The sequence below is a fragment of the Punica granatum genome, chromosome 1 (assembly GCF_007655135.1).
Source record: "Punica granatum isolate Tunisia-2019 chromosome 1, ASM765513v2, whole genome shotgun sequence".
Classification (NCBI taxonomy): domain Eukaryota; kingdom Viridiplantae; phylum Streptophyta; class Magnoliopsida; order Myrtales; family Lythraceae; genus Punica; species Punica granatum.
In genome coordinates, this window is record NC_045127.1 from 55,191,493 (window position 1) to 55,204,490 (window position 12,998).

At 32.3% G+C, this 12,998-nt stretch overlaps 1 protein-coding gene across 1 annotated transcript; it reads right to left on the reverse strand.

The window, feature by feature from the left end:
• Positions 1–7,519: 7,519 nt before the first annotated feature.
• Positions 7,520–10,959, reverse strand: LOC116192615 (polygalacturonase QRT2-like). The gene is made up of 9 exons (XM_031521211.1): positions 10,739–10,959; positions 10,441–10,569; positions 10,106–10,273; positions 9,941–9,961; positions 9,573–9,780; positions 8,733–8,814; positions 8,484–8,592; positions 8,151–8,267; positions 7,520–7,975 (listed from the first exon to the last, which is right to left on the reverse strand). Exons 1-9 carry the CDS (start codon positions 10,901–10,903, stop codon positions 7,760–7,762), a joined length of 1,215 nt encoding a protein of 404 aa, XP_031377071.1. The 5' UTR covers positions 10,904–10,959; the 3' UTR covers positions 7,520–7,759.
• Between the last annotated feature and the right edge of the window lie 2,039 nt (positions 10,960–12,998).

Genomic DNA, 12,998 nt, shown 5'->3' on the forward strand with positions numbered 1-12,998 from the left:
GTGAAAATACTTGTTTTAAATCTTTTCTTAACATGATGTGGACATTGAAGAATATGTATGGAGGTGGAGGTAGAGATATACATGGGAGGGGGGGGCATGGATTGTTGCTGTACCTATAGAAATCAATCGGCCGGTGAAGTCAAGGCTTAGCTAGCTATAGCTAAAGCTAAGGGAAGACTTAACAAACTCGGCCTTCTGAATCAAAAGCATCTTTCTGGTACGTACCTCCAATTTCTCCTCCGAAGTCCCTTTCACTTTTGAGATTCCATTTAATCTCTCTATATATGATATACATACTTACATACGTACATACATATATAAAAGACACTTCTTAATTGGTCCATTACTGGGGTTTCTTACTCAATAATATCCATGTATGCAATTTCCTCTTGGATGGAGTAGAACGGTGTCAGACTACGCTTGATTTGAATGCTATGTACGCGAGCGTCTATGACATACGACAATACCATGTCATATAAAAATAGAGATGGCAATGTTGCTCATTAGGTTTTGAGAAGTGTCACAATTTAACTTGAATTTTATCTCCGTTGATGGGACTTAATTAACAACATAGTAATGTCTTCTCACTACAATGTATAGAAGTTTTCTGATAAAATAAGATACTGTATATAGAAGTTGAGCCTATCTAATCGTACGACTTTAATAAGATAATCCGTTTCGCTAAATAAAAGGCTAGGTTGGATTATTAGTCCGCTGTGGCTGTCTCAACTAAGGGAACTTAACCGTCACGAAATGTTTTTTTTGTTATAGCTCGCTGAGACTTTAGCCCAACTTGATCATCGCCGCCTCACCAACATACTAGTGAATTAAGTTCAAAGCCCACTAGATCAAGTATTATGGGTCGGCCACCACCATCTCATAATATACTAACATAGTGACAAGCTCTACATCCTCAGTAAAGTTTGAACTTGTGATATTCAAGTGGAGCGCTTGATGTTTAACCACTAAATCACCGTGTTGATGGTATCAGATAATCCGTTTCAGTTAAAGCTAGTTAGGTTCGAGTTCGAGAGGCATTATTATGTCATTACATTGCTATATATATATTTTTAATTTGCTTTAGCCCTCGACACACCAGATTCTGTTTTTTGTATTTTTTTTTAGCATCCCACTCATGTCATATATACTATACATCTTTCTTTTCAAGTAGAGATTCGCCCGTGAGCGAACGAGATTTGGTCAATCAATTACCACTGAACTTTTTTTTTTCGGTCGAGCAATTACTACTAATTTAAACATTCAAATAATTCCATTATATATATGTTTGTGTGTTGAATGGTAACAAATCTAGAACACTTATGAGATGCACGGTACCCATCGTGGACTCGAAACCATGGAGTTTTGGGATTGGATACTCGTTAATGGGATCTTTTTATCCTTTTATTTAGTTTTAGCTATTATTGTATTAAGTTATAAACCTCCTTTATAATTGGACAAAAAAATTATAACATTTATACACATGGCATACAAACCGTATGCACTCTGTAGATAATGTTTAAACTTAAAAGTCTCTCTCTCTCCCCCTCTCTGCAGTTATTTGAAAATAATAATTACACTCTATTGAGATCCGACCAAGGAAAAAAGAAAAAAAAGAAATACTATTGATAATAATATTTATCATCATCATCATCATCATATAATGGGTAAAAGAAGTAACAATCATCAACCAAAATTTAATGATGACGTTGAAGATTCTAATCATGGCTAGCTTCTAGCTAGCGATTCAAACATCAAAAGGCATACAAATATATTATAATCAGTAGAGAGCTAGCAGAAAACGATTATACCTAGATGAACATAAACATCCAAAAATTTAAATTTGTGATTTTCTTTTTAATTTCTAGAAAAAGGTAATTGATACATATAATGAAACTAATAATTAATATTTATCGGTCTATTTAAAAAAATCTAGAAACGTGACAAGTGACATGTAGCGCTAATTCAATTAATATACGGCAAAAGAAAAGGCATAATCCAATTAATACTTAATTAAGTTTGCCTAATAATGTGAGTGGTGAAAAAAGACATTCGTAATAATCTTCGCAGCATGATATATACTCACATATTAGTTATATCCATAGTTAGATACGTATATATCCGTTTCCAATCAACTGGCTAGCTAGCCAGCTATATATATATATATATATATATATAGAAAAAAGCAGCTTGCCCCTGAGTTTTAAGGATGGTGAACGTTTGCCCCTTAACCTTTCAAAAGTTACACGTTACCCTCCAGTCTTTATGGGAGATAGGCGCTTTGCCCTCTCGATTAAAATTTCGACAAATTCCAGTGAAATCATTTATAATAATAATAATATCTAAAGAAAAAAGAAAGAAATCGAAGTAGAGGGTGGGGGAGGCCAGCCGGCCACCCCAACCCCTAATCGATGTCGATTCGGGAGGTGGAGTGGCCGATGAGGGCTCTCCCAATACGGAAATCCCAATTTGGATTTTCGAAATTAAGATTTCGAATATTCCGGCTGGAATTCTGGAAATCGAGGGTGGGGAGCCCCAATCGGCCATCCCATCCCCTGATCAACGTCATTGGCAGGAACATAATCCCTTGGTGACGTCGATTAGGGGGGTGGGGTGGCTGGTAGGACTCCCCCACCCACAACTCCGATTTCCCTTTATTATTATTATTATTATTATAAATGATTTCATCAGAATTTGGGCAGAATTTTAACTGAGAGGGCAAAACGTTTATTTCACATAAATGTTGGAGGTAATGTACAACTTTTGAAATATCAAGGAATAAACTTTTATCACCCTTAAAGCTCGGAGGTAAATAAATTTTTTTCTCATATACATATCAAACTAATCAATAGGCAATCAACACACTATTTACTATAAATTATTAGTCGTTCTAGGCATTCTTTTTGGCGATATCGCTCTTTGAAGCTTCAAAGAAAGAAAAGACGCAGAAGTTTTGAAAGAGAAAAATAATATTCATTGACTGAGTAACCTCTTCAATTTAATTAATCAATAAATATATTCATATAATATTTATATATTTATACAATATATATATATATATATGTGCATGCATGGTCCCCACATCTCTTTGTCCCTATAAGCATTTCTTTTCTTATGTCATGCCTCCCCCTAGATTCTTCCTCCCGGCCTCTTCATATACATGTAAGTACAAGTTATAATTCCAGTCATATATGTATATATATATATATATATATCTGCTAGCTACCTCTCAAGTAACATATGTTGCCTAGTTGAATTAATTTCTTTGTTAATTTGGTTCCATCTAGCTAGCCTTGACAATGAGCACCATATGAACCATAATTTAATCTAGGCTACTATAGCCAACGTATATATACATATAAATATATATATACATCTATACATGTCTAGATAACTCTCTCGTCACAAACTATATATATATTGGAACCTTAGTTGGATCAAGCTGAAAGAGTATATACATGTCAAGTGAATGATGCGACTAATTTCTTGTGAATTAAATTTACATATTTAACGTTACATAAAAACTTACATATTTAAGCTAAAAAAGTTTATCTTTCTTGGATGTGCTCGAAATATGGGCTGGTCTGAGCGAAACACAAGATTAATGTGACAAAAAAGTCATGATGAGTCTACAATACATTTGTTGAAATTAAAAGTGTATATATGACACATTCAAGTAAATTACTTATATTTTTTTCTACTTTTTTTTCAAGTAGATTACTTGGTGTAAAATAATTTATTTATTTTTCAAAAATTGCCCTGAGTATATATGACTACACGAGGTGTAGATACATTCATTCGACCATCACGATACCTGGCGAAGGATGTTAAAGCAATGGTCTTTCGACAATGGTCAATGCATGATGATGCGGCTCCACCACCATCACGATAACGTAGGTATCATATACAACCAAAATAGATGATACAAATAATTATCTATGAATAAATTTTGCTAATCTACTTGCAACTTGTTTATAATTTGATAGTTCTTAATTAATTGAATTATTTAGAGTCCTTTATGATTATATTTGAAATTGATCATACTTCGTTCTTTACGATGTCAATTTTGCTTTGAAATTAAGTGGGATTTACTAACGCGGCACTTAGCAGTTCCATGTGGTTCTTCGAAACTAACCTGACTGGGCTCCAAAAGATTTTAAATAAGTTATTGGCGACCCTACAAAAACAGTAGTGGCCTCGGCGCTCCACTACCCAAATAGAAAAAGAAATCGTGAAAGGAAAAGGAAAAGGGGGTTAAGAGTTTTTCTTATATAAATTTCAAAATTATTATTTGACGCTTATTATCCTTAAGTAACATCTTAAATTTTAGTCATGTTAATAGAGAAAGTTTAAAAGAATTTTTTAATTAGGTTGTTGGCGACCCTACAAAAACGGTGTTAGCCTTTGGCGTACCACCGCAAAAAAAAAAGTGAAAGAAAAAGGAAAAAGGGATAAGAGTTTTTCTTAATATTCGACATCTCTTATCCTTAAATAAGATATCAAGTTTTACTCATGTGAATAGAGTAAGTCTACGATTGGCACATGTTTACCCTTTAATGGATGAACCCCGAGCTTGAATATAAAATAGTAGAGCTCTATTACATTAGATTTTTGGATGCCAGAGGTACACAAAAAAAGAACCCGAGAGTTTCAATTTACAATATAGATTTAAAATTTGAAAAAGAAAATATTACATGTAAGCTAATTTGTACATCTAACATTTTCGATGTAATTTTTTTATAAGAATAATTTCTAGCTAAAAGTTGGGAAAAATACACTGGTCCGATCACAGCGAATGGTCATTTAATCGAGGGTTTTATCGAATTATCCGCTATATTTTTCAAGTTAGATTTATAATCACTGGGTAAAAGAAGAATTTTCTTTTTAAACGTTATATTAAATGTTTCTCGAAATAGTTGGTCTAATCTTAATGCTCATTTAGCCTGAGTGGTTAATCAGGTCTTCAGATATCTTGTCAAACGGGTCTAAAGAACACCGATGAAAAAGTCAAAGAAAAAAAAAAAGAAATCAATTAAATTTTCTTTTGTATTAAAAAAAAGGAAGTGCGGAGCGGGGAAAAGCTCCCCATTCGCCACCACAGGTCCCTTCACTTCCTTATATAATACACACACATATATATAGTTAAAATGCACGCCCGATACACACAATTAAATTATGTAAAAATTCCAAATATTTACTTATAACTTCAAATTGTTCAACGGTTAAATTAAGTGAATCCCGAATAACTTACGGATGAACGGATATATATCACATATGTGCCTCCGCACATTATCTAATCCATATATATATATATATATTTTCCTTGTTTTCTTTTTCCTTTGTTCAAAATATTTTGTGTTGAGTACCGAACCAAAGTCACTTTATCAGTCGTCATCTTTCACATTTATATTATATATCCTTCTTTTATCTATCTGCTGATGAATACATGATATATATTAACATCTTCCTGTATATATTAAAATAGGTATAGGAATGCGGCTGTTAGCAATATTTCAGTGTCTGTTTTCTGTTAAGTCGGTTAAGAACCGGCACCCCAGCTAGTTCACGATCTGAAAAAAAATAAAAAAAATACACGTATTAGTAATAACAACAATAATAATAATAAGTTATTAGATATTATTATTAATATTAGATATTTATTGTTATTGTTGTTTTTTTAATATATATACATGCAAAACGATTAATGCAGAAGAGGACTTATTTCAACAGACAATATCATCATCCTTTTCATAATCTAATCGAATATACACGAGTGAAAGAGAAATTATACATTTAATGAGATACAATAATAGAGATAAAAATATAAATTAATTTGAATATATAAACAAACATAACATCCATTAAAGTAATAAATATTCTTATAATTAATTTGACACATTTGTATGCGGTATATAAAAGTTAATTGGATATTATAATGAAAAAATAAAAATATTACTTTCATTTTTTTCCTATGCGTTAATAGGGATAGAAATGTAAATTAATTTGAATATATAGATAAACATAATATAGAATTTTACAATCCACATAATATATAATGTAATATTATTGTACCTTGAAGTCATAATACGTGTAAAGTGTAAAGGAAAATAGTATGAATTATGATAATTAATATTGATGAGTTAAAGAGTAATTAATAAATTTTAAAGGCTATTGTATAAATTAAATGAAATTATACTTTTTACCAAAATAAAACACATTTATCTCTTATAAAATGACTTAATAAGAACTCAAAACTTTATAAATCAACTTATTTGAAAATCTACTACTATAAAATGAAGTAGAATTTGCTTTAATGATATAACATCTTTATTAGGATTGAAGTATTAGATAGTCTTGTAATTAATTTACCTATTTACTCGTATTATACTTATAAAAAGTAATCAGATAATGAAAAGACAAAAATACATAAGATTAAAATTAAGATAGTACTTGAAAATTGTTGCAATTGCTATTAAGAAATAAAACCTGTGCATCGAACGTGTATTAAACTAGTCCGTTTAAGTATTTTGCATGCTTTACAAGAAAAAGAGTGATTAGTTGATCCTATAGTTAAGAGTAATAAGATTCTTCCCCGCCACAATGATTATTCTTTTAATTCATTTGGTCAAAACTTATATTCGTTTGTTTAAAAAATTTGGTTGGTGGGTATTCTTGTCCGAACTGAAGGTGATCATAAACGAATTAATTAAGAACGATTAATTGATAATTAAAGGTTGCCGACGGCTGATTACCCAAAAAAAAAGTTGCCGACGGCCCCACCAGCTTGTTATAAATATATTTTTGTGCCCAAATCCGAACCTATTTTATCATTACTTCTATTTTCCTTCCAAAAGGAATATTCATTTATATTTCTTATATGATCTATACATATAATAAATTGCATTTTCGATTTTAGTAGGATGATATCTGTATTTTATATATAAGTTTGACGCTTATGTTAAAATATCGAGTGATTAATATATATAAAACTGATATTACATTTGAACATTATAAATTGATAAATATAATATTAAATAAATTAAGCCTATGCAGCAGCGCACAGGTAGTTGACTAGTTATTACTGGTCAAAAGGCATAAATTAGATTCTGATCGATATTTGGACTAAAGCAGATGAATTTTCCTTTCTTCTTGTTTTTTTTTTTTGGCTGAAGAACTAAAAGATATATAGGGATTTGGTTCATAGTCCATTGTCTCAATGCATATATAAACTCTTCTCTGTTTTTTTTATTTTATTTTAGTGAACTTATATATATATAATTTTTTTGGCCAATATATATATATATATATATATATAAACTTTATTCAATTGTTTTCTGGTGTCAGTAATTGGAGTGTTTGTGCAGTCCAGTCCAAGTTCCTCCATTTGTAGCCCATCATTCTTCCTTGGGCATATCATGGGCTTCAAGTAAACTTCAAAACACGATTGAGCCCATCAATATAAACAAAATATGAATTTTGATTTATGGACTACTCTCTCATCACAATGTAATGTGTGAGCCATTGCTACCAGCTTTTCAATTTAAATTACTCTAAATACAAATTTCCCCATCTCACTAATAACAATAATAATTTTAAAAGAAGGTCCTACAAGGAAATCAACAACAGATGAAGAAATGGCTCCTCGGCTTCTAGCTACCGGGATGCGATATTCTAAACTAATTAAGTTGGTAAATGAGTAATTAAGACATCCCGTGCAATCGAAGAATGCAAGCATACGTATATCCTGCCGACTGCTTATTGACTAATTGAGAATAACGTTCGTGTTTACAGCGAACTTAGCATTGGCAACAAAAGACTTGGCACTCCCACGGCCCGATACGAGGGAGAAGCCAATATCCCGCATCTGAATCCCTTTGCAGGGCTGTGTCTCGCTGCAATCCAACTTTACAGCCACTTCTGAGGCGCTTGTCCCTCGGATGTTCTTGTACACTACATTGCTCACTTGCACTGCTGATGCCTGCACGCATGCATGCCAGTTTCGTATGTAATTCACACCCGTATATATGTTGATTGAATCATTTTATAATTAGTTAATATATATATATATATATATGTATATATGTATATATATGAAGAGGAGTCTAGCTAACTTGGATCAATTTATAATATCGCGTAATCAATTCTTAAGTTACCTGCTCTTCGCATGGCTCCTCTTGGTCACAGTAATTCTGGTCTATGATTATGGGATTGCTCACATTGCGCATTAAAATGTTCTGGAATATTATGTTCTTGGCATAACCAGATCCACCCTATTAAGGCAAAGAAAAAGTTTTAATTAATTCCCATAACTGATAATGATATGAGGGGAAAAAACCCTTGATATATGGATATATATATATATATATATATATAAATGTCAAAAAGAAAAAGAAAAAGGAATGCAACTATTAATTAGAAAACTTAATTATTTACCCAAAAAATTAGAAAAATTAATTATATTATGTATGTAAAATTAATTAATATACCTGCCAAGTCTTTATACGGAGTCCATTAGTGGTTCCCGAAAGTCTTGCTCTGTTCACCAACACATTCGACACATAATCCGCCGAATTGTCGGCTCCCAGGCTTCCAATACTGCAAAAATTACATACATATATTCATATATTTAGAAAAAAAACGTACATGAATGAGAAGTAATCAAGTTTAAAATTAATATGTACATGGAAGTTAGCTAGCTAGAGATTATATACATTATAATACATGTATAGATATACCTGATGCCGTGGCCAGGTCCGCAAACTATATCCGTTGCGTACACGTTCTTAGACCCATTAACGATTGAGATGCAGTCATCTCCTGAAACAGTTAAAATTGGAAACCTAATTAACATCACCACATAGGCAGTACCGTTTTGCGTTTGAGTTTCTGTTTCAAGAATTGTGTTGACATGAAGTTTCACTTAATTAATTAATGAAAAAAAGATATTTTTGGTCATATAAGTTTAACTTTCGGTTAATTTTGATCCTCTAAGTTTGCTTCGTAAGAAAATTTTGGTCTATTTCATGACTTATATAACAAAAAATGTCTTTCTTTTTCTAAACTTATAAGACCACATTTTAATTGAAAGTCAACTTATAGAACCAAAAACGTTTTCTTCAAAACCTATATGACCAAAATTGTTTTATGGAGCAAACGTATAGGACTGATTCGATAGTTTTAAATTTTATGAACTAAAATTGATTGAATGTGAAACTTATAATATCAAAAATATCTTTTTTTAATTAATTAATTAATTTAGTTTCACCTGCCGAAAGTGAACGCTCAGGAATGAAAGCGCTTGATTCAGCCAAAATAAATGAATAAATAAAGGAATGCAAACCGCTTGTATTTCAGGTATTTATCTATGTAGTAGTGTTTGTGCTGCAACCTTTTTCTCAGAGAAAAAAGAAGAAGAAGAAGAAGAAGTTATTATAGCATATTAATACAAGACGTGGCTATTTAATTAATTACCTAGCTAAAAGCCAATTGTGAAGAAAACATATCGAACTTCTCATTAATGTATGAATGCATGCCTGCCTTTCCATGTTTATAATGATTAGTTAATAGGTTATAACCTGTCCTAATGACGCAGTTCTCGATCAGAATATTCTCTGTATCTGTGACATGGATCCCGTCAGTGTTCGGGCTCTTCTCTGGGGCATGCACCAGCAGATTTAGCGCCTTCACATGCTTGCACTTTTGGAACGTGAGATGCATCTGTTGTGCGTTTTGGATGATCACGTCAGCTACTCTCAAGTTGTTACAATTGTAAAATGTCACGGCCTATATATATGATATTACAAAGAAAAGAGAAATCATTAGATGAGTAAGAAAGCAAATGAAATTTATGAGTTACACTATCAACGTATATATATGATCAGAGAAAAAAGAAATCAAAATTGATCAATTAATGAGAAAAATCCAGGTGTGGAGGATAACTCACCGTTGGTGCTGCCTTGCATGGCTGCAGATAAATAATCAGAAGACAAGAGGAGAAGAAATTAGTGAATGTCCAAATATTTAAATTATTACTGGTAAGGAGATTTATTATTTCAAATTAATGAATTGATATACGTATATATATATATATATAGGACATTTCAATTACCATGGTTTTGTTGACTTTGCATGATCTTTGCCACCATTTCCTTCCATTGCCGTTTATTCTTCCACGGCCTTCTACTGTAAAGTCGTTCAGTTTCTCGAACATGATCCAGTGTCTCTCGCCCTCTTCGTAGTCCGACAGGTGAACCGATGCCTTGATCGTCCCATAGATCTAGCATTATTTATATATAGCACATACGCAATGATATCCCGTCAACTAAAAATCAATGTGACCATCGCTGACTAATTTATCTTATAATGCCGACCTGATGCTCAGATCATATATAACATAAATAATCAGCATTAATTTCTATTAGCATATATATGCGCCATGCATACCTGCATTTTCATCCCAGATTTACAAGGGCCCGAGAATGTGATCGGCTTAAGGTGATAGGTTCGGTTCTTCGGAACGAGAAGCACTCCGCCTTCAGTAGAACAGGCATCCTCCCAAGCTTTCATGAATGCCTGAAATAATGTATTATAATTATCCTCCCGGAAAAGAAAAGTTTATGTAAGATCATTGTATCGTATGTACAAACATATGAATGAACACTAGCAATTAGTAGCTTAGCTTCTATATATATAGATGTACATATATATACGTATATATATGTATTAATTCAGTCATACATACCTCGGAATCATCTCCTCCATCGCCTCTCGCTCCGTAATTGTCCACATTGAATGGCTCGGGTGAAGTTGCTGCAGAAGTAGGAATAACTCCGCACAGAATGGAGATGGCGATGACCAACAAAGCTGATGAAATTTTAAGGTAACTTCCTGCCGAGTTAATAGTCATCGTTTCTAATTCGCTTTGGTTAAGATCGGAGAGGATAAATGTTCGATCGATCGATCGATCAGTACTATCACGCAAAAAAAGGGGAATCAAAGTAATTAATATTTCGTGATAATAATCGTAACTCTGGTGTTTCCTAAGCTGGCTAGGTGGGTGTTATGTAGAAAGACAATAGGTCGAGGATGGTTATGTATTGTAGGAGACCTGCCCCATACCCATATTTATATACAGTTAGCTAGAGGGGCTAGAAGTGATCAGAAGTGGATAATTACTAAATATTGCTTTTTCATCCGATTGATCAATGATCAGTGGTTTTGGAACCAAAAAGAAGAGTCAATCAAGGGAGAAATTATATATATATATATATATATGTTGAAGATCATACGATTTTTTTATTCTTTTTTGGCCTCCTAGTATAATAATAATAATTCATATTGTAATTTCATGTTGGTGAATTAATCAATGAGTTAGTTATAGTCAATTAGGGTACGTACTGTTTGGCGGTTGGGTCAAGTTAGTTACTTGGTGCAGGTCTGCCGAAACATACATAGATATTTCATGGCATGGCATAAATAACCATATATGTACATATCCATCCCAAGTTTTGGTCATCTGAATTCCCGGCCGTACCTTTGACTTCTCCCCCTTCCTCTTTCTTTCAATTATTCCGCTGACTTCGGGGTATATAGAAATGTGCGTGTGTGTATCAACGTAACATATACATATATGTGTTTATATTTTCATATGTTACGTATTACCAATCTTTATTATTATAATTTTCTAATCACATGCTAATTTATCTTAAGTTTTATATAATATCGTAATCCATTTTCACGATTAATGTGTGCGTATATATAGGCTCTTACAGAAGTTGCACAACCACGTTTGGAAGCTTTGAGATATTTAACCTAATATATGCTCGTAGGTATGGTACTTAATATGTATGGTTCTTATAATGTACATATAATATGTACAAAAGGCTGGGATCTAAAGGGGTATGATATGATGAAGACACCCACAGAGATCATTATTAATTAGGGAAAATAAAGAGATGACAATCGATTTGATTGATCGTTAAAATGCAGAATATCTTGGAACCAAAAACATGTATCTCTATTCGCCCAAATAAATAAATAAATAAAAATATCTAATTCTAGAAAGTCCAAGTCCAAGGCGGATAAAGATTTTTTTCTTTTTTTTTTGGGATTAAATAAATGGGGCAAGGCTCTGGTTAGGCAAATAAAGGAAAGTATCCATCTTTTTCACGAACTTAATTAAATTTGTTTTCCAAAAGGTTGGGTGCACAGCCACCTAGCGGTTATTTTAGGAATGGCCTTTGACATGTGCTTCTTATATTATATTTCTAATTAATATTATTCTGTTAATTTGTTATACATAGGAGAGCCTTATGTTTTGACTGTCTGTGACTTTGGAACAATTGGGAACTATTTGGAAAATGTCTCTATCATTCGATCCCTAGCTAGCTCCTCTCGTCTCGTCAAAACAGATGTATTTTGACCTCAACATTCTAATATTAAAAAATAAAAAGTAAAATGCATGTGTCTATACCTATATCTGTATATTTAATTAAATTGCCTGATGTATGGTGGTGGTATGGTCAACCCAAATGGTCGCACGTAGATCATAACATGCGTACGTGTATATATATATATATATATATATATACACATATATGAAGTTACAAAAAACAAACATCTTAATTAAGGAAATCTTTTTATCAATGAGCATATGTATAATATAGGGCTAAAGGAAATCTTTTTATCAACGAGCATATGTATAATATAGGGCTATACCCAAAACTAGATAGTGAACTGCATATATATATATATATGTATGTGCACTTATTTGATTGATTTTCAAATTTTCTTTCTTCCTCCCTCTAGCTTAGTTCCCAGTCCTAGCTTATAAAATTAGTAGAGATTTGTTCACAGAAAAAAAGAAAAAGAAAAAGAAAGAAAGTAGAGATTTACCTTATAATAGCTACCCGTTGTCTACAATTGGAAGTCAAACCCCAAAAGAAGAATGCAGCCAATTTGAAAGCAAATTTCATAACGAATTGTTTATTTATTTATTTTTG

Bases quoted from the DNA above. Each gene is read 5' to 3' on its own strand.
- LOC116192615 (XM_031521211.1), bottom strand. From the start codon at position 10,903: ATGACTATTAACTCGGCAGGAAGTTACCTTAAAATTTCATCAGCTTTG. The intron at 9,962-10,105 runs GTAATTGAAATG...ATTTATCTGCAG, and splicing joins GCAAAGTCAACAAAACCATG to CCATGCAAGGCAGCACCAAC. The intron at 8,593-8,732 runs GTATATCTATAC...TAATTTTTGCAG, and splicing joins GGACCTGGCCACGGCATCAG to TATTGGAAGCCTGGGAGCCG.